We start from the raw sequence: 23,033 nt of genomic DNA on the forward strand, positions 1-23,033 counted from the left end.
GGAAGTGGGGATAGCTTAACTCCACGCCTGTATCTACATCATGTATTGCAGTGAAACTCTGTTCGGTCAAAGTTGACTTCATAATCATGTGCTCAATAAAACTATGTTTGCATGCAGTGGTACGAATTATGTACCCAGTTATTAAAATGGTGCCCCACAGTCCTCGCTCTGTGAGCAATTTTCAAATAAATTAATTCGGATGAAACCTGGTAGAAAAGACTGCCAGTATATAAAAGGAAATGTAGTATATCCTTTTCAGGAATTAACTCAAGAAATAACTCATAATCACAGTAAGCTCTTCATTTTCTTTCGTTTAAAAGCATCTAGCCAATGTGTCAAGGTCACAGCAGTCTATGAAGTTATGCAACTAAATAACCAGACCCTTTATATAACCTGACAGCCATGTGTTATCATGTAATTATTTCTAAAACTGTAAATGGACCTTAATTTCACAATCATCCACTACTACCCAAACAGGCTTTATGTTGGCCACAGAATTAGATATCAGACCAATATTTTTGGGAGCATTCTTTTTCTCTTCTTTTTGTTTCTGGTGCTTCCTCACAATTTAAGGTAAATCTTCTAGAATGCTTTAAATACGTATTTGGCTCAATTATACTAGAATTTTTTGTTTTCCTTAGATGTTTGGTTTTTGCCAGGCTTCTATAAGTTGCTTCTAAAATGGGGTGTTTCAAACATAGCATTTGTTTTTCTCTCTTTTGAACTCTAAATAGCTTCTTTAAGTAATTTTGAGAGAGAAAGAGAGAGCAGGGGGAAAGAGAGATACTAGGTCTAGTGGCTTGGAACACCTCAAGTGCTGAGTAGTTTTTTAAACTTTGAGCATACATATCTATAAGCTTTGAGCATACATATCTGGGACTTTTTCAACTATTACCAACTCACTCATCAACCCCAAAATGGATTCCTCCTTGTTGGGTGCATGATGTAAGAACTTAATCTTGAAGATTTATTCCATTCTATACTTGATGGCCTTTATCTAGGTATCTGTTTTATATTAGAAATTCCTTTCTAAATTACTTGCACAGCCTCCAGGAGCATATTGCTCACAGGTCATTTGATGAGGAGGAGGAAAAAAAACCAAGAATATGTAGGACAAAGCAGGATGATCTTTTAAATCGGTTTGTGGACAGGCAGCTGCAGCATCACTTGGGAGCTTATTAGAAATGCAAACTCATGAACCTCACTGCAGACATACAGAACCAGAATCTCTGGGAGAGGGTCCAGCAATCTGTGTTTCACCAAATCATTCACCAGGTGCTTTGAGAATCACTGTGCTAAAAAGGTTGCCAATTACTAGCTAAGAGCTGTGCTAAGTAATTTCTGTATTATCTTAATGAATATTTGCAACAACCCTGTGTGGCTGGTATTATTATACCTATTTTACAGATAAGGAAATTCATTTCTCCACAGTAAAACATAGAAATTGGTGAAATCAAGACAAACCCAACTCTAACTCCAAAGGCTGTGCCTTCTTTGGACGAAGAGAGAGGATACTCGTGGTAAGGTTTGATCAGAATGTAAAACCTTCACTGCCAGAGTGCAATTTTTACTGTAAGCCACAACTGCATTTAAGTACCATAATACTTTACATATGTCAAACAACTGTTACGTATGTTGAACAGCTGAGTAGGGCACTAACAAAAATATTAAGGTATAAATATTATATTTTAAGCATAGTTAATTACAGAACCCTATAGGTTTCTTTATTTTTAGCATTTTGGACTAGAAAATGTACCTTCCCTCTATTTACGACCATAATTAGGAACAGAACATCATCTATAATCAAATTTAGAAAGGGAGGCAGTTTCAGTTTCAGTCAGAGACCAAAATTTGGAACAGAGAGCCAATATATCTAAAACTCAGTGATCCAGGTGGAGGGGGCAGATTTAGATGGGGGGAGGGGCAAGGCTGCTTCTCCTAATTCTCACAAATACAGTTGAAGGCAAAATCTGATGGGACAAGCTTTTATTTGAAAAATTGTTATGCAGGCAGAATTTGAATGTGTCAAGGCATAAAGGCTTCCACTAAAGTCTCTTATCTCAAAATATTTAAAAATGCCCCAAACCCACCAAACTTCTCTCCACAGTGCCCAACTATTGCTGCCTCTCGCCACCCCTCCTCCCCTTTCCAGCCGTCGCTATCTTTCCCGCCAATCCCGCCCATATTGCCAACGTACAATCTGCCCTCTTCCCTGGTAACTGCTTACCTCAGGGCTGTCCATCAGCTTCAGCCTGTCCACTACTGCCCCGTAGCTAGCCCTCCCTCCATCTTACTCCTCCCTCTCAACCCTATATAACCTAGTGCACTTCCATAATAAGCAGACCTGTTCTTGCGCTCAAGCGGTCTCCGTGGTTTTTTCCCAAACCGCGCGTCCCCCACGCCTGGAGAACCGGTGCTCCCTTCGGGAGTACCCCCCGCCGGCGGTTCGGCAGGAGCGAGCCCCGCCCCTGACTCTTGGGCCTGAGCGAGGCTAAGCCCTCCAGCCCGACGGCACCCAACCTCCATATTCTCCATGGAAATAAATCATTTGCATTTAGCTCGGTTTAGTCAGGCAGAGTGTACAGGCCAAGAAGGAAGGCCGAAAGGGTGGGGGTAGGGAAAGACCAAAGAGAAGAGAAGGGAATCGGCTTTTGTCCATTTCGGCGTGGCTCTGTGCAGCTCTGCTTACCCACAGCTCCCACCCACTAACATCAACTCGGCTTGCCAGGGGTGCTTGCCTGCTGGGTTAACGGGATATGGAGCTCAAGTTGGTCTGGTGTTTGGAGTGCTGCCGAGTGCCCCAGGGCTCAGCACCTGCAGAAGCTTGGGCGAACTGTTCTCCCTTCAACAGCTGTTCTCCGCAGGAGTTCAGGCAACTGCCCGTCAGTCAGCTGGGCCACGGAGCCACTGAGGGGCTCCAGACAGCCTACACAGGCTAAGCCAGAGTGTATTGGTCCTTACAACGTTGCTGAGAACTGACTCTCAAAGAATTAACTGAGGGAGAGGCGAGGAGAGAAAACATCCTGAAGACATTGCTGGCTGAAATGTCGAGGAGGATAAGGTCGTCCAGGAGCCAACCATGACCCCTTTAACTTTTTTTTTTTTTAAGGTTGTTTGCTTTCCAGTCTACTCTGGGGGTGCAGTTGAATTTTCTTAAAAATGTAGTCCACTTTTTTGTGTAATACGTTTACTACCCAAGACCAGCCTCTACATTTCAAAATAATGCATTGGTTTTTTTCTTTAAGGGAGGCTGGCACACAAAATGAACTTAATAGCACTCAGTAAGAATAGCAGGTTTAAATGGATGTGTCATGATGATGGGAACGAGTGTTGTTGGGGGGTGGAGGGGGGGGTGGGGGGGTGGGGTTGAATGGGACCTCACATATATATTTTTAATGTAATATTATTACGAAGTCAATAAAAAATAAAAAAATTAAAAAAAAAAAAATAGCAGGTTTATTATATAAACATAAAGAGACCTGTGCTTGGAGTCCACAGACCAGAATGCGGGATCTCTTTCTTCCATGATCTCTTTCTTTCACTTCTTCTAAGCCAATGGCAGATAGTAATGGAGTTTTCACGTAGGGTTAGGTGTCTTGTCTTTGAGGTAATGCAATAAAACTGACCCTGCCACTGCTTTTGAAGTCAGGGTAGTAGCCTCAGTACCGTTCCCTAAATATAGTGGCCACATTGTCAAGATCCCCAAACTAGGACGTATGTTTTGAAGATAGTGAAAATGAGAACTGTCTCAGATAATAAGGCTGCTGTCATCTCAGTTCTCTTTCCTGGCTTATCCTCATTTTCTGTCTTCTCTCATTTTTAAGTCATAGTGGGGAAATGCTGCTTTGTGAGCCTCCTGATTCCGGGTCTGAGCTGGGTCTCTGCACTCTGACTTCTCACCTAACCAGGGGGTAAGCCTGGCAAGGGGGGAGGAGGGGCTGCTTCAAATGCCTGGGAGTTTGCACATTGGCTGCCAGACACTTAAGTGCACAGAATTAGAAATCCCAAGTCTGGGGGCATTGAGTCACATCTCATGCAAGGGCAGAGGAGAAGAAATGGAGATGTCGTGGAGATGCCATGACAGCTCTGCATCATCATTTCCAATAATCCCCACTAGGGAAATGTTATGTTTAAAATTTTTCAGAGTTCTTATCTTTTAACTGCACATTGCTCTTTGCTTTCCATGGTTCTCTCTAGAAAAGCTTGACATCTTTGAAAGAAAGACAAATATCCAGCAAGGAATTATTTATTGCTGTTATTAATAGTTTCTGGCACAGAAATTCCTTCTAAAACTTGACCTCTTCACCTTTTCCTTGAGGAAAACATTCCCATGCAGACAAACATGAAGGACCCTGGGAGCAAAGCAGGACTCTCCTCCACCCCCTCTTTTCCCCTTCTCTATGCTTCTTGCACTAAGTTTCCAAGCCTGGGAATGTGCTTTGAAAGAGGGCCAAGGTGAGACCACATGAGGGCTCCTTGCCACTAGGTCGGAGACTGAGAAGTTTTGAGTAGAGATTTCCTCTAATAAAAATAAAGCTGCAAAATATGCCAGAAGGAAAAGAGGCCAAAAGAAACCCCGTCTTTCATTAGCTGCCTCAGTAGGAGGATGCTACTAGTCTCAAGGACAAGAAAGGGGAGCCAGGCCCTGGAATGTGGCCATACAGGGTTAAAAGTTTGGGATTGGATGTGGCCAGTCGCCCGGAGCGATGTTTTTGGGAAGCTGTAGACAAACGAACTCATAACACCCTTTACATCTCTGTGTCTCCAGCCCCCTTTCTCCACACCCACCTCTTTACCTTCTTTGACTGCTTACTTTCAGTACTTAGTTGGAGGATACACAAAAGAGCAGCACTTTAAGAAAAGGCTCAAGGCCGAGAAGACAGTTCCTGGTGCAAACCTAATTCCAGGTGGTCTTGATGGGGACACGGAGGTAAACCTCACGGACCCCAGACTCTGTGTGTCTCAAACCCGTGTTTCTTTTCCCTGACAAAATCAGCTGAGCCCTTTGCGGACAGCAGAGCAGATGTCCGCCGCGGAGGAATGCACGCAGGTCCGAGCCAGTGACCCTGTCATCCCCCAAATGCCCGTGATGGAATCCACAGCGCGTCTGCCGCACAAGTTTCCTCACTGAAGTCATTTTGGGGAAAGCCAACAGTAAATACCAAAATATGCAGGAAGAGCCCAGAAAGGCTGAAGAGGTGGAGTTGTCCAAGCAAACAGCAACAGCAGAGGGGCAGCTTCCCTGCTGTGCCAGGGGGCCAGGGAGCAGATCCCCACAGTGTGAAAGAAACCTTTGCACGTCACAGTACTTCACCAGCATATTCTTTCAAGCGAAAGCCAGATGAAAAACCATAAAGAAGAGAACAAACCAGAAAGCAACAAAGGCCTTCCCTGGCTTCAGTCTCAGCAGCTGGTGTGACCTTCATTAATCACATAATTGCACACCTGAAGGCCTTGCCTGCATGGAAAGAAGCACCAGGCAGGTAGCGGCAATGGCCCAGTAGGCAGCAGCGGAGGCCTCTTTGTCTTCAGAGGGAGGAGGCCAGGGAAAGGGCCCAGTGATCTGCTGCCAAAGCAGCCTGCCGTTCCTTGCATCTGCTTGATTCTGGCACAGCTGGGCTTCATGTTTTAAACATGAAGCCCAGGTTTCCCCATGCCTTGATGGAAGCTGTTGATTTTAAGGAAGAACACAGCCAGTCTTCTGAGCACGGAAATCAAATGTACTTGAAGATTTCAGATTGAAACCTGCTACTCACTGTCCCTTGGAAATGCTATTGTTATCTCTGCTCATGGTCCTACAGCAGGTGAAGTACGGGGATTCTGAAAAGCCACTGGCTCCTGTTCAGTCCCACGTTCTGTAGAGCAGCCCTGGACGCCTAGATCCTCTGACAGGGCCACCTGCGTGCAGGTGCACAGGGGCTGTGTCTACTTATCACATAAAAGGTCAGCTTTTCATTTGAACTGAGGAGATAGCACAAACGAGAAGGGTCTTGTTATATGTTCCTCTTGGAGGAAAAAAGTCAAAATAAGGAAGTTCTTATATTAAAGAAGCTCTTGGGGTCTTACCTGCTGCTTTGTATTTTAGAATCATAATGGGAATGAGGTCTAGAAGGCAGCCTGATATCTCCCTCTGGTCTAACTTGCTGACAGCTCCCTCCCATGTGCCCAAACACTCAAAAAAGCCAAGGGAGGGAAGCAGGCGTGGCTTAAGCGATTGGGCTCCCTCTACCATATGGGAGGTGCAGGGTTTGATTCCTGGGGATTCGCGGTGAAGGCACACTGGCCTATGTGGTGAGCTGGCCTGAGCAGAGAGCTGGCCTGTGCAGCGAGCTGGCTCCAGCAGAGAGCTGTTGCAGCAAGATGATGAGACACAGAGATACAGAGGAGAGACAGTAAGAGACGCAGCAGACCAGGGAGCTGAGGTGGTCCAAGAGATTGAGCACCTCTTTCCCACTCTGGAAGGCCCCAGGATCAGTTCCCGGTGCTGCTTAAGAGAAGACAAGCAGACACAGAAGAACACACAGCAAATGGACACAGAGAGCAGACGATGAGGGTGAGGGTGGGGGGTGGGGAGAGAAATAATAGAAAAATAAATCTTAACGGAAAAAAAAAAAAGCCAAGGGAGCAAAATGAAAATGTGTGCTAGGACTTTCTAGCCATATTCTTTCAGCAGGAAGTTACTTATCTGCTGGGAAAATATTCGTGAGGGAAAAGAGAGGAGGAATGAAGCGGAGATGAGAAACTGCGTGTTCTCTGGGACAGTCAAGACTAATCAGTCAGCCTTTAGAACAGCAGTTGGCAAACTACAGGTCTCAGGTCTGATCTGGCCAACTGCCTGTTTCTGTAAATAAAGTTTTATTTGAACAAAATCACAGCCACCCATTTATATTGTCTACGGTGGCTTTGACGCTGCAACAGCAGAGTGGAATAATGAAACAGAGATCACATGGTCTGCGGAGCTCAAACTATTTACTATCTGGCCATAGACTCAGAAAAAAATTGCCAACACCTGATTTGAAAGCAAACAGAACTTCCTTTAACTTTGGAAAGTGAGTGGGCAAGAGAATTCACGTAACCTTAAACAAATGTCACCAGATATTTGTGGAGGGAGGTGTATCTCTGAGGTCTTAGGAGTAGGTACTCTGAGGTTTTTTTTAAGGAGGAAGAAGAGGTGGCTCTCATTTTTTCTGTTGCATTTATCATTACCCAACTTCAAAGGCCATGGTTTTCCACGCCTTTGGACTGTAGGTAGCCTCATTCTTTCTTCTCACAGCAGCGATATCGAAAACCATCCCATCATGGTATCTCTTGCCCCCTAGCTGGTTCCTGGGGTAGGAGCCAGGTGCCACTGACCCTTCCTACCCCTAAAGACTGGCTGAATGTCAGCGTGAATCCTACCCTGGTTGGCAGAGGCCATCACCCTACCTGTTGGCCAAGAGTTGGGACCTGGTTCCCGAGGGTGAGGTCAGGTAGATGGCCAGGTCTCCCCTCCTGGGGTGAGTGATGGTTATGCGCACAACCACGTGCTCCAGGTAGCTGACATGGTGGTTGGGGTTTTTGGAGCAGCCCGAGGCTTTGTAGATGGAGCGCACTGCACTGTTGGGGCGAATTGTCCTGCAACAGAGAGAGAGAGGGAGTTTGAGCAAACAATGACAGGGTAGAGCTCAGCCGAGTGAACAAGGATCCCTCGAATGATGATACAATGTAATGCAAGCAGCTGGTCCTGGGGTGCGAAAGGACTGCAGTATTATCACCAAATGATTGGCTGGGGCAGTGGGGAAAATGAAAGAGAGGAAAAGAGGAATGAAGATCTTCGTGCAGGTAGTGGATATCAACCTCGAGTGTACCCTGGTATCACCTGGAGGGCTTCTTAGATTTTGGGCCCCAGTTCCAGAGTTTCTGATTGAGTAGACTGGGGTAAAGCTTAAGAATCTGCATTTCTAACAGATCTCCAGCTGACAGTGATGCTGTTGGTCTGGGGAGCACACTTTGAGAACCAGGAATACATGGTATTGTGGTATAGTGGAGGCTTTTGGAGTTAGCACCACATGGGTTTAAATGCCTGGTCTACCATCATAAGCATACTCTTTCCTGTGGCCTACAGGTTCCCATCTTATCTCTGGCTTCCCCCTGGGCTCTTGGAAATAATGTGCTCCAGCCTCACTGGTGTCAGTCCAAGGTCTGGGATAACTCGAGTTCTTTCCCACCTCAGGGCCACTGCACACACTACCTCTGCCTGAAGTTGGTTTAGTTGTTTTTGTTGCTGTTCTTCAGATGACAGGTTCTTTCCCTTCCTTAAAGGTCAAAGCTTAAATTTCAGACCCTCACTAAACCACACAGGCAAACTATGTCCCTTCCCTGTTGTTTTCTACCCTGTTTATTACTGTTATAATGTGTAATTATCTACGGACTCTTTTTCTTCCTGATTTGATGCCTCCACTAGACTGTAAGCTCTATGAGGGCAGGAAACATTTCTGTCCTATTCCCATTTATCCCTAACATCTAACTCAGCGCTTGATATCCATTAAGTGCAAGAAAATATAGTTGTTGAACTGATGAAGGAATTAGTGAATGAATAAATAATCACCCTGATTCTATTTCCTCATTTTCAAATGGGAATAATATGCAAGTGGTTATACAGTTTTAATAAGAAAGCACACACGAAGGTTCTAGTGCTTGGCTCAGCCCAAAAGAGCTCAGGAAGTACTGGTTAACTTTCCATTCTTTTCTTCTCTCACTGTTTGCCACAACAGAATAGAATGGAAAAGAAAACTCTAGTACATTTATTTCTGCTTCTTAAATTATAATGGCTCAAGGTTTATCACAAACCAAAGTTCGTAAATATTTTAAGATCTGAGAAGAAAGCCAAGAGTAAAATACTAATAAAACTAAAACACTAATAAAAATTCGATGGATTCCTGGTCCTCAGATTTACATACAGGAGAGACCGCAGACTAGCATTTGATGAAGTCTGTCAGCACAGCTTCAGAGTTTTTTTGCAGCCAAAACAGGGGATTAGGCCCTAAAATCCCAGAGGAAACAGCACCTCATTTGCTGTACATTTTGTATCACTCTTCAGGTGTCACGGAGTTAAGTTTCCAGAACATTAAGCTTCATTTTTTGAAGTTGCCTGACTGCTAGAGAATACCTGCACCCTCAAACAGAAATACTGGTAGAGTAGAAAACTTGAGAACCCCACCTGTAAACCACCCCCCCCAATCCCTTTTTAAGGAATGCCTTTCTTTTGAGGATTCTTGGGTTATACTAGTATGTATTTTACAGCTTAGAATCCGAGACATTCTATTAAAATTTTTAAAGTACATTAGAAACAAACTACACAAGCTTTTAGCTTCCTTGGGCAACAAAGGGCAGTTGCCAGTACTGGTGCTGGCCGGCTTTCTTTCAGGGCACTGTCATGCTGTCTGCTCGTAGCAAACATTACTTGATTTGTCGGTCTGTGCTCTCCACACACACGTGCTGCTGGGGAACTGTGGTCCATTTTTCCGCCTCCACCACCATGGCTTCTGCATCCATCAGTCCAAATCCATACAGATGGCTCACTGTGGAAGGCAAGAGGATGGTCAGCTTCACCGCGCTTAGCAACAGCCCATGCTACATATGCTGAGTGACGATGTCACTCAGAGGAGAGACCTCAGGCATTTCCCTGTGGAATCCTAACTATCTTTCTGGCAGTGATTTGAAAAACAATCAACAATAAAGCAAATAAACGAGAAGAAAATTAAAATGAATGTATATTATTGATGATACATTATTACTGATAACATGACTATTGCATATAGGTTGCTACTGTATGGTTGGGCACTACTCTACCTCTTTAAATTTATTTTATTTTTTTTATGGTACCAGGGATGGGGAATGAACCTGTCACCTCCTATGTGGGAAGCCGGTCCTCAACCGCTGAGCTACATCAGCTCTCCTGAGTGGGTTTTTTTTGTTTGTTTCCTTGTTGTTTTTGTTTTTAGGAACCTTCCGTGTGGGAAGCAGGTGCTCAATCGCTTGAGCCACAGCCACTCCTTCTTTACACTTAATCTTCCCAAGAATATTATGAGGTTAGAACTATTATCATCAGTATTCACAGAGGAGTGAACTGAGGAAAAGGGATAAACTTGGCCAAGATGGAATAGCAAGTCAGTGGTTGAGGTGGATTCTAACCCACATAATTTTACTCCAGAGACCCAATGTGAACCACTTTCACTGAAGTGATGAAATCATTGATTTTGTAAGATTAAAATAATTAATAACTTTAAAGAGAAGTGACACTGTATACAGCTTCTCCTGGTGCAATAAGGACTTACATGCAAAAAATAGCAACTTTCTAAGGATGACTAGCCCAGAAGATATATGTTATCTTTCCTCTAGCATGTAAAACATTTATTAAACTTTATGCATGGAATATTGGGAGACCTCTAGACATTTAAGCCACCTTATCTTTGAAGGCTGTCATCTTTTACTTCTCAATGAATACTCACTGACCTAAAGCTGAATTGGACATAACTATCCCAAAACCGAAATTATATATAGAAATATTTTAATGATGATGTGGCAAGATCTACACTACACGTGCATTTGTTTCTAGAAATACTTTTAAATCCCAGTGGAATATTCAAAATCTCCATTTTGTACTAAACTATCTCCTATCTTTACAGCCAACACAAACTCATTCTTCTGCTAGGTCTGTTGCCTAAAGTTTCTTTTATTGTGGCATTGTCTCATGTAAAAACTTCTATAGGTCCCACCCTTATGATTATTCAAATACTTCAGCTTGAAATTCAAGATGTTTTTGGATGTAGTCCCATCTACATTTAAAACGATTCCTATCACCAGACCTTTTGCTTTGGTAGGGTCCCCAATCATCTCCTCACTACTTTTCCTGCCTTACTACCTCTGCCCCCGTTGAACCTGGGCCTGAAATTCCCTCACTCATACTCTCTACAGAGTCAAAATCTACTCTTTCATGTTTTTCAAGGCGTAGCTATCGTCTTCCATGTCCTCCTTGAAGTATTCTCTGACCAAATAAAGTCAATAGGTACTTACAGAATTTCAACCACCTCTGACCACTGAGCTTTTCTCCTTTCTAGTCCTATAACTCTAGTCATCCATTTGCCCATCCATCCATCCATCCATCCATCCATCCATCCGGCCATTGTTCTATCCAACCAACATTTCTTGAGTATTTTCTATCATTTTCTATGGTCTAGGCAATGCAATTTTTATCGGTGCCGTCACCTAAATGGTTAATTAGCTCTCTGTCAGCAGATCTTCTCTACTGACTGTATTATAAACTGCTTGATGGCAGGACCTAGGTCCTTGTAAGTTCCATGGAATTTAACAGGACTTTATGTACATAAGAAAGAGAAGCTATAATAGGAAAATTGTGCTAGTATTCAGAAATACTGAATTCAACTTCTATTTTTACTATATGCAACCACAGTTCTTACAAAGCAGGTCTAAGGTATCTAATCCCCAGTTTCCTTGTTTTGGGATATTATTATCTATCCCATCACCATTATGTATTATTATATGCCCCATTTGAGAAAATCTGTGTAAAGAACTTTGCAAATATAATGGTTCATTATTATGACATCAAGCAATCCATCATTACTGTCTGAATAAAATTGAAGAAACCAATTTTGCTAAGGCAAGGATATGTGTAAGGTTTTAATAAATGCAGTTGTGCAACTTGTATTATTAAGGATTTTTTCTTGTTTAAAAGTAACATACGGCCATTGTAAAATAATTCTAAATACAACCAGAAAAGTATAAAAAATAGAAAACTCAAATTGGGAACAACTTTTAACAATTACGTACATTTAGTTTTAGTTAGATAATACTACTGTGTGAAGTAATTCAGTCCCTTAGTTTTTAAGAGAAAAGGATCCACATGATGTTGAAGAAATGTCAAGTTTGGGCTTTAGGAAACCAAATTGTGGATAGCTTAGAGATCTTTTGATAAAGTTCACATAAATCATATATTCTCACTCAACATTTCACCATAGCCTTTACTATTTCATCATGAACATTTTAAGGTATTTCCATTCAGGGAAAATTGGAAAAAAAAATATTTTTTTTTAACCAAAAATGCTATGCCTGGCTTCCATAATGCTATTTAGTACTCAAATGTCCCCATGCTAGTGTCAAGTGGTTTTAAATCAGCACAATTTAATCGTTTTATCTTGGGTTAGGGAAATCCACTTAAGGACTTGAGTGGCATGTGGTGGGTGGGGAGGAGGGTGGTTGGGAGCCTAGGGGAGAACAAGGGCTTTGAGCAGCCTTTGCAAAACTGCAACTGCTGTAGCATGGGAGGGACCCTGCCCAAGCGCAGTGCACTCCTCGGACTTTTTCCCCTCTCCATTCTGATCTCCACCCTCATCCCCAATAACTGTCAGCCTAACAACCATTAGGACATAAATTAACAGAGTCGTCAAATACAACAAACACTTCAGGCCTTTTAAACAACTACTTGAGTTAAGTAGAAAAGCACCTTGAGTCTTTATGAGGGCCATAAATTTGTTTCCCTTCCCAATTCAATTTCTGCTTTCCAGTGACAATGCCCATTCCCAAAACACTCAAAATAGATGTTCAGAAAAAGAGTAACTAGCTAGTTACTACAGACTGGCAGGCCACCTGAAAAAAAATTTATATTAACATAATAATAATAAATGAGGGAAATGGATTAGATCAATGGAAGCCATTGAGTCAGTAATGGAGATCTGCAGTATTTTAAAAATACAGGAAATCACTTATCTGTCTACAATTAGGATACACAACCTAAAAAACATGAAATACATTTTTTTGGGTGGCAATATATTAACTCCATATACTCTGATTGACAGGTGTTTTTTGATAAATAATTTATTGAGAAAATAAATAATTACATGATAAATGTTGGGCAAATAAAATGGGGGAAATGACCATTAAATAATTGGGAGCACCAATAATTTTTTATAGAATACAACATTTTACCCCCTAACATGAGCACTGATATTTTGGTGACCATTTGAGTCAATTCTGTCTTGCCCGTCATACTGTTAACATAAACTGCACATGGTATTATTTCTCTCTGGAGGCCGCAGAGGACCTGGCTTAAAGGAAAGCCTCCATATATACTTGTGAAATGAATAAACGAACCGATGAGAAATTCTATTTAACTTACCAAATGATCTAAAGTGTTTACTAGAGCATTGCCAGGACTATTAGGAGGGTTTTTTTTTTTTATTACTGATCTCCATAAAGTCATCATTAGCACTCAAAAACTGTTCAAGTATAGCCAATATGGTGACAGTCACATTTTTTAAAATTGTGATGATAGCAAATACACCCTGGAAACAACCAGTTGTGGTATGTCCGTTCTTTTACTAAAGTACATGTATTTATGCACATTTCTCATGCCATTTTCAGAGCAAAACCTGACCCTGAATACAATTTCATAATGATCAAGTGAAACCCTTTCTGTACAAAATGCAAAATTCTACCTAAATGAGAGTACTATACACGCCGGTGTGAGGAGGACTCCTAGCCACTTCAAATAGAATTGTTTATTCCTAGGAGTGGGGGTAGTAAACATTCAGTTCAAATGTTAACATTAGTTAAGAGTCAAACATCTATATTTAGAGAGATATTGAGGGAACGAGAAATATATATATATGTGTATATATATATATATATATATATATATAAAGATCTTGAAGCAAAATTACTCAAGTATATTTTAGAAAGTAAATTATTTCTTGGTAGAGCGATGAAGGACAAGCTCTATTTTGATAAAGGGGATTTTAAAAAACACTTGCATAGCATTTTATCTGCTCCTTTAGGCAGCATGAGTGTTTTTATATGCTGCTATGTATATGGTAAGGGAACGCATAATGCAGCCCACGAGACTATTAGCTTCTAGCAAATCTGAATCTATGCAGTGTTCAAAGCAAACAGGGGTGGCAGCGACTGAGACCTCAAGAACAGGCTCATCTATGCAGGTAAGTTCAGAAATGTGGTAAAGGCTTGAGCCAGAAGGATAGCTAATTTATACTCCAAGTCACCTAAAGCCTTCTCTGATTGGAAACATAGGTGCTTTCCAGCAGATATATTTTCATTTTCTGATGGAACCAGAAGTCTTGAGAGAAGCTATGTCTAAGTTAAGTGATTGCATATATTGAACAGTTAATTTAAGCAACAGTTCTAGCTAAGAGGCCTGGAAAACTCAATTCTAAAGAAAAGTTAGAAAGCTCAGTAGGAAAAAAAAATATTGGAAGTTTCTGAGTTCAGGAAGCTATGACCAGGAAAATCTGGTATACTTTTATTTCATTTAATGGACTAGCCTTACTAGAATCAGGTATTTTAAGATGTTTCATTATGACTGTAAAATGAGATTTGTAAAGCATTCAATATGTAATAACTTAGTTGTTTGGTTAAAAAGAGTTTGTGGTTATTTTCCTGAATTTTTTAAGCTTTCTGGCCCTGGTAGGGGCTTCTCTGCTACCAGCTGTCAAATGTACAGACAGAATGCAGGATCCATAAATAAAACAAGACAGACAAACAAGAAAAATCCCTGTATAAGAAGCCAATGAGAAATATAAAATTTTGCCTACAACTGAAGTAATGCAACTGGCAACTACCCATAAATACTGAATATCAAAGAAGAGACAACCTCTCCATTGAGGAAATCATTCCTTACAACAAGATTCTAAGATATTAATGTAATGTTATTATGAAGTGGCACATAGCTTCCATATGGTTTAGTATCAAATAATCTAGTAACCAGAAGGTGTATAGGCACTCAGAAATTCCATTTTTATTTATTAAAATACACATACAATCATCAAAATACAAAACATGATTGATAAATTAGGTTTGAGTCTCTGATTGGTTACAAAGGGTCAATTTCAATATAATTCACCAATATAAGCTAACAATGTATCCATTAATTATTATATCACTCAGTTGGGCTGTGGGGTGCCTAATATGTGTTCAGTGCCAACACTGAACAGTGAGAGCCCAAAAGAAATAGAAAATGATTTACATCCTCAGTCTAGGAGGGGTGAGACAAGAAAAACTTTTATGACTTAATTAAGAAACAGTTAAAAGCACCATAATGTGAATTTACTGTAAGGGTAAAGGGACTTCAAAGGAGAAATCATTAAACACGACAATGGATGGGAAGGAACCTACCAGAGTCTGCTGTATAACAAATGCTCAATAAATGTTAGCTGAAATTTGGAGTCAGGTAGGATGACTTAAGAGGGATAAGTGATATTTGGATTGTGCTTTAAGGATTCCTTGGGTTAGGGAGGAAACCAGCATCCCTAGAGAGGATGGGGTGTAGGGTGAGAGCGGTCAGGAGGGGTTGGGGACGATGGTAATCACAGCAGGTTCTAGAAGGCAAGGCAAGGTTGCAGGAGAACCCAAAGCCAGCCACAACAATCTGTCGGGTTTCCTCCGTCATCCATCAAGCTGGCGGTACTCTAACCTGCCTCTAAGTAACCCCCCAGAATAAAAGGTGGCTACTCAAATTCCTGTCTTGAAGGTGGATCTGTGGGGTGGGTAGAAACTCTGAACCAGAGATCAAAGAGCTGCTTGCAGCTGCTGGAGCCCCAGTACCTTTGGTTCTTTGATCCTCAATGTGCTGAGCCACCTGCTCTGCAATAACTGCTCCCACTAGGGACCCTGCAGCTCCTGAACATATTAATCAAACCAAGACCAAATGTGCAGTATCAGAGGAATGGATGAAATGCGAGAGGGCTGGAATGCCTTCCTTAGGTCACCAAGTCCCACATGCACAAGGTAAACGCTTAGTACTGCTCCCTTTACAGCAGGGGTTCTTAACCAGGGGCCCGTGGGCTTGAATTGAAATTCAGAAACGTTTTTCTTGTGGGGGCATGTTGATGTGGGTGTGACATATTTATTAAATAATATACAGTTTAGTGTGGACTTAGTAAGGAGTCTATGGTTTTCACCTGACTGGCAAAGAGGTCTGTGGAAAAAAAAGGTGAAGAACCCCTGTCTGGAAGTGAAAAGAGACTGCTAAAGATGAAAACAGAATGTTAAGATTCATGAGGATGAATAAGTGGGGAGAGATGCTTTCCAGTCTCCTGATCTTGGCAATTCCATCTCTAACCTTATCAGACTGATGAAAGCCAGGATACTTCCAGAATTACCCATTGTTTCTCTTACTCCCTTTCTCCAGCATCTCTTCATTATGTATTCTTTTGGGCTCCACTGTGAAAGGCATATAAGCTTCTTTGAGGGGGAAAATCAGAACTGGAGTTGCAGCATTGCCTTCTGCTGCAAAGTGCAAAATGCAGGCTCCCTTGGGGTAGGAATATGGAGGAGGCTGCACCTCTATGATTCTGCATGGCTGGTTTGTATTTTTCCCTTGCTCCTCCTAGAATCTCAGGCTCTAGTAACAACTTCAGATCCAAACATGCCAGCCATCACCAGCGCTACTGAGGACTTGCACGTGGACGGTGTGTAGACTTGGGTACTTGGCTGTCTGCTGGGTTTGCACTTCAAAGCTCCTCTTGTGATGGGGATTGGTCAGAAGCTCTAGGTAGTCAGACAGGCTCAACAACAGAGACTAACTAATGGCAGTTTAGGGAAGCATGACTGAGTTCCTCTTCTCCTTGTATAATGTATCTCATTACACACCTACATATATGCATATATATGTATATATTATATATAAAAAGACATATTAATTCATATAATTAAGAGAAGGAGGAGACATGCTTGCCTACTCTCAAGGCCATCTTTTCCATTTATTAGTAAGGAAGAAATGTCTAATTATTTTCTTCTCTTCTCTGGCATTCTTCAAGTATTTGCTTCCAAAATGGTTATAGTAAGGAAGTAATATGCCAAAGGCAATTGACTGGTATTTCTTAAAAGGAAGTAGGAAAATACTCTACCAGCCTGGAGACAGCTAGCCATCTATTTCAGAGCATATCCAGATCATAATCATGCTTGCTTTTTTAGGAAATGGGGATTGTCTGGACAGAGAGGAACAAGATCAGAAATGTACTTCAGAGGTTTCAGGGCAAAGGCTGACTGAAGATTAGATTGACCTATGTCAGCTCCCCAGTCTCGACCTTCTTGGAGTACAACTTGAGCAAAAAGTGAACAGAATGGGATCTCAACTAGTCAACAGCCAAAATTCCTATTTATTCAGAATTTATTTTTATACAATTTTTATTTAATTTCCCTTTATTTTTATGTTTTCTTAAATGTTCATAAAAGTAAGAAATAGAAAATCTAGTTAATATATATATATATATTTTTTCAAATGAGTGTATTGATATAACCATTTTCAGTGGTTGTGAAGGTTTGCTTATTTCATTTACCCACACTTCCATCGGCTCACCAGTTATGGAACCATTATATTCATAGTTGGAAGTGATGGATGTAATCACAAAGGACAGTAATAACATGGAAGAATTGTTCTTTGCAACTGGGAATATCATCATCCCATCGGAGAGAAAGCAACCATTTATCTAAGTCTCAAGCACTTTGTTAGGCCTCTTGTGAATGTTCCTTTTTATTCATGGGAAACTCAATAATTTTTAAGCTTACAGGACAATGATAGGGAAATTTCTGTAAAATTCCAGAAAAGTAGGACAGAAATAGAAACTGTGTATTCTCTTAAAAGAAATAAGACTTGAGATGGATCTTAAATCCTTGAGTAAGACTTGGATTCATGGAACTGTAATGGAGGATAATTAATGAGACCAGGATATTTGGAATGGTGGCATCCTCAAGGAAGCTATGTGGGCCTGGATTTAATCCAGAGGCAATGAGCAGCCAATGATCAAGGAAATAAGATGGTCTGGAAAGATTTATTTGGCATTGGTATATAGGATTGACCAAAGGGCAAAAAGACTTGACGCAGGGAACTAGTTAGGAGACTAAGCTACTTTAACAATCCAGGCACAGGAGACCACAAACCAGGTTATGGCAATCGGTAGAGACCTTCTGATTTGGCAAGCAGGAGATGGTTGAATGTCTTGGAGAGTAATTTCACTTCAAAGGAGGAAGTGGAAACAGGATAGCAGAGAATTACAGAGGGACTGATCAGTAGGAAACGAGAGGCAGCTAATTCAGGTTACTAGCTAGAAAATTTTAGTTGTGAAAGGAAGGTTGGAACTAAGGTAGCAGAATAATGGAAAAATGTCTTACCACATCCCCAAGATGGGGTATATTAAAAAACAAAACAAAAAAACAGAGGGTTATGGCCCAATTGACAAAAAGGAAACTGAGTTGGTAGCAAATGGCTAAGGAACTGGGAAAAGATGAGATTTTTTCGAGACTAACTTTCATGAATGGGTTTCCTTTTGCAAACTACAACTACCTAAAACAGAAAATGATGAGAATGTTCTCTTCATCCTTCTAATCATGGTATTTAATTAGCACCATTCTACATGCATATCAGTGAAGCTCTGTCATTACATATCATGGATATCTTAGGTCATTGGTTCTTAAACTTGCATGTGCATCAAAATCACCCAGTATATGACTTGTCAAACATATACTGCTCAGTCCCACCAATACAGTGGTTTTGAGACAGGGTCTAGAATGTGCACTTCTAACAAGTTCCCAGGTGATGCTGATGCTGTCGTCCAGTGACCACGCTTTGAGAAGCACTTCTTTATGATATTAGTGTTGGCAGCTCTCCTGGAATCCCAGCTGATAAAGGCTGGCCAATTAGGCTAATATCTCCAATATGGGGCCTGAAACTCTGATAGCATGATTCACAAATAGCCCTTCCCTTCATCCCTGTATCACAGGACATGAGAATTGGCTGTACAGTACATGATGTCAGTATCTTTTCACATGGTTAGTCCAAATATGCTTGTTTCTCTTCTAAAAATAATTTAAGATGATGAAGTTCATGTGATTATAATATGTGAATTCATGATCCCTCAACTCTTCATAACCAGTCAAGCAGATTGGTTGAGGTACTTCCTTCTTTGGTTGCAGGTTACTCAAGGCATTAAGTTCTGTGCATGGTTAGGATAGAATTAATGTTTGACTGAGTTGAGATACAAAATCATGGTTGGTGTTAATTAAGAAATGTTAAAATAAGAAATGCACTTAAGTATCAAGACTAGATCTGTATTATCTATCTACATATACATCTATTTCCCGATCCTACTTCCTCTACAATTGAGGAATGTTTAAGGTATCATGCATGCTTTCCTCCAAAAGATGTCTGAATAAATTTTATATGAGAAGTAAAAATTATATATTATGTAAGTACAGCACTTCATTAGATATTAGCTAAGAAAATCTTCACAACAATCATATTAGCAAGATAATATTATTTATGTTTTTGCAGTGGAAAAAATTTTATCTTTTGGACATTAAAAGAACTTGCCCAGGGTCTCTGGGACTCCTGCCCAGATCTTGGGGATTCCAAATCAGAGTTCTTTCTACTGTATGATTTACCCAGCGATTACTATTCTCTGCAAGACTCACAGTATTTCCTTCAGCTAAGGTACTCAAATTACTCATAATCCTCAGAATAATCCTGTAGGATAGCAAAGGTGGGGAAAGCATTTAGGGAAGTTTTCTCCATACCACAAATGGACGCTGGAAAAATCGTTTCTCTTTAGTTTTTGTAAATCAGTTGCATAAAAACCGTGCTGTACTTCAAAACTCATTAAAATATCATGTGCAGAAAAAGAAATATGTGGGGCTTGGAAGGAAAGTTAACATTTCCATAACACTTCCTTTATTCTTGCTAAGAAATAACCTTCAGTGATTTCTATCAGGGCCTTTCTTTGAGTCTGAAGATCTTATTAATATGGAAAAGATCCTCTATTTCATAATTGTCATGCTGAGGCTGTTTTGTTGTTGTTTTTTTTTTGGGGGGGGGGCAGTGGGTAGGGGAGGAGCTAACCAGGCATGCACTAATGGAAGCATGGCACTGAGTGCCAAAGAGTAACTTCTCATTTGTTCAAATCCAGCAGCGATCATGATACCCTTCTTTTTGCACTTTGAAGGGTGACTCTGGAAATTTCAGGGTGTACTATGTGTCTTCTAGTGTGACCTTTGAAACTTTGAAGCCTTTGAAACTCTTACTGGAAAGTGTAATAGATGTTTAATTGCTTTGCAATGCCTAAAGCTAGCAAGATGTAAACATGTGTAAAGAGTCTGAATTGAGATTCTAAGGCAAGAAATCTGGATCTGTTTATTTCACATAATATGTATCCAGATGGATTCTGCGAAGCTCTGGCTTTGCATGTCACTGTATCCTGCTAGATGCAACGGCCTTAGGAAGTCATGCACAGAACTAAGGCAGGATTGAGTTTCAGGATTTCTTTTTTGAATCTCTGGATCTGGTTTATATTGTAGTCTCTGGCACTGATATAAGATCTCTCTGGATATCAAATAAGGATGGGTTAAACCATCTTTACTGAAATTATATTTAGAAAAGATATAATCATAAGAATCTTTTTTCCTCCTGTTCATGTGGCCATCTTATTGATCCTGAACATGTTTGCACAGCTAGTGCAGCACCCATTTACCATGGTCTTAGTGTGGTCACAGCAAGTTAGAGCCCTCTGGTCCTGAGAGGAGAGTGTAGATCTGGAGCTGTAGTCAATGCCTGGAATATTGATCACAGAGCCCAAACTAACATTCATGTCTTAATTTCAATAACAGAGTCTCTGCTCTTCACCACAATCATGTTGTTTACTTTTCCATTTAAAGTCCTATACCTCTATAGATAAGATGGTCTGTTGGGAATACTTTCATAAGACAGCTTGATGAAAATCATAGAAAGCTACAAATAAAGCCTTTTCACCACTGCTTTATGTCAGTGCTCATGCATCCTGCAGATGTCAGGTCTTATAAGGACTCTCTACCTCAAATATGAATCAACTTCTACTGGCCCCAAAATGAAATAATGACATACATATTTGAATCCAGGAAGCTCCATTCATTTTTGGTTATGAAAAAGAGTGACTATGAAAAGACTATGAAAAGAATAATAGATTTGTGCTTAGCATTCACTTAAAGTTCTAAGATTTTATTTCTAGTTTTGTCTGGAGAGCTGACAATAAAGATGGTGGTGAAATAGTCACAGATACCAGAAAACTCTATTTGACTCTAAAAACACTGAGTTACTTTACTGTTGAAGGTATAGGTTTTGTGAATATCAAGATTAAAATGAACAAAACCAGTCAATCAATGGATACCTTTAAAAAGATACCTGTGCCTTTGAAAATTTTGGAGTCATAACTGGACTACGCAACAGGGCTGCTCACGTGGAACTTTTATGTCAATCAGCGAAAACAGTCTCTCTCTTTAAGGGAGACCTTCCGCCCTGCAGGACACGTGGTTTGGTGAGAGCATCACAGACTGGATTACAGTCCTTAGTCAACTTCGTCAGGCTGGCTTCTTTGTGTAGTTAAGCATCTATGTAACTAACTGTGGCAGCCGTGTAAACTATCACAGACTTGTTGGGGGGGGGTGCATTTTTAGCTATCTCCTCTGATTCTTTAGTGATATGTGGTCAGAATTCAGTGAAGAGGGGGAAATTGGACTTCTAAGATACGCAATATTGAACCGTGGAAAAAAGCTGGACACATACTTTCTGTCTTGGGTCTGCAGATACTTTTGAGGGTAAAACATGAAAAGAAGCAAATGATTTCCAGACAAAATCATCCCACACAGTATTTTAAGAAGGCATATATATTGTAGCCTCTGGCAGGTTTAACAAAAGCAATGAAGCTTTCTAAAACTATTGAAGATTCTAAATTGGCTTCATGATAGAGAAAAAGAATATTAATGTAATACTTCAGAAAGAGAAACAGTCATTCATAAGCTTTAAATATTTCTGTCACTATGCCTACATAACATTCTTACTCAAGGTGCTAACTGAAATTGTTATTTACTTTCTTTAACTCTTTGCAAAGTCACATGACAAATATAAAGACAACTTTATCCAAAAAAAAAAAAAAGTCAAATATTACTAGTTAATGGATTTCTACAGGTCATGATGAATAATAGCAGCCAGCAAAAAGACTTCGGTCAAAGGAAATCTGTAAAGACCTCTCAAAGCACAATTTCTGGCCTGATGCTTTTCAAGAACCAATCTTGTCACCATACCCTTTGCCCTGGGTTTATTAAAGAGCCATTTCAAAAAGCATTTCTCTTTCTTATTTAAAAAATGGATGTAGCAAAAAAATCACTATATATCCCAAAACTCCATATTTCTCTTCATTTACGAGGCCAAGAGATGATTACATAAAAATGGCTGAATGTCATAGTCCTTAAGGTCATGATACTACAAATGCATACTAAGATAATATAAAATGATCACTGGAAGAGAATGTTCATCCATTTTAGCACAGCCAATTTCATATATACTTTTCATTTCACAGGACACATCATAAGACCAATAGATTCATACCACCAGTTTAAGAAATAAAAAATTTTTCTGACATTAGATTAGGCAACTAGAATCAACTTGCTTGAAAGTCATTACATTATCCTACTCGCTTTCTCAAATCACTGCTGTGGCTCAAACTTTATTTTTTTTTCTTTTTTGTAGTGGAAATAGGAATTTAATAATAAAACCTTCGTATCGAACATCTACTATGGACAAAGGTAAACATTGCCCCTCCCCCCCTTTTAAAAATGTATTTATTTTCTTCTTTATTTTCTTTTAAATGTTACACTCAAAAAATATGAGGTCCCCATATTCTCCCCACCCTCCCTACCCCACTCCTCCCACATCAACAACCTTTTCCATCATTGCGGCACTTTCACTGCACCTGGTGAATACATTTTGGAGCACTGCTGCACCACATGGACAGTGGTCTACACTGTAGTCTACACTCTCCCCCATTCCACCCAGTGGGCCATGGCAGGACACACAATGTCCAGTATCTGTCCCTGCAGCACCACCCAGGACAACTCCAAATCCTGAAAATGCCCCCACACCATATCTCTTCTTCCCTCTCCCTACCATCAGCAGCTACAGTCAAACTGTTTTTCAAATCAAGAGAACTCCTAACCCCAGG

The 23,033-nt window shown here is 40.6% G+C and overlaps 1 protein-coding gene across 6 annotated transcripts in view; it reads right to left on the reverse strand.

Moving 5' to 3' along the window:
* The window catches only part of PCSK5 (proprotein convertase subtilisin/kexin type 5), a 434,041-nt gene that overhangs the window by 170,218 nt on the left and 240,790 nt on the right, over nucleotides 1-23,033 (reverse strand). For all 6 annotated transcript variants that reach the window (XM_058301654.2, XM_071216671.1, XM_058301655.2 and 3 more), the window contains exons 11-12: nucleotides 9,443-9,560; nucleotides 7,426-7,614 (exon numbers count right to left, since the gene is read on the reverse strand). In XM_058301654.2, the coding sequence (XP_058157637.1) occupies nucleotides 7,426-7,614; nucleotides 9,443-9,560 (307 nt within the window). The remainder of the gene's footprint in view (nucleotides 1-7,425; nucleotides 7,615-9,442; nucleotides 9,561-23,033) is intronic.

This window comes from Dasypus novemcinctus, chromosome 8, assembly GCF_030445035.2.
Source record: "Dasypus novemcinctus isolate mDasNov1 chromosome 8, mDasNov1.1.hap2, whole genome shotgun sequence".
Lineage (NCBI taxonomy): Eukaryota > Metazoa > Chordata > Mammalia > Cingulata > Dasypodidae > Dasypus > Dasypus novemcinctus.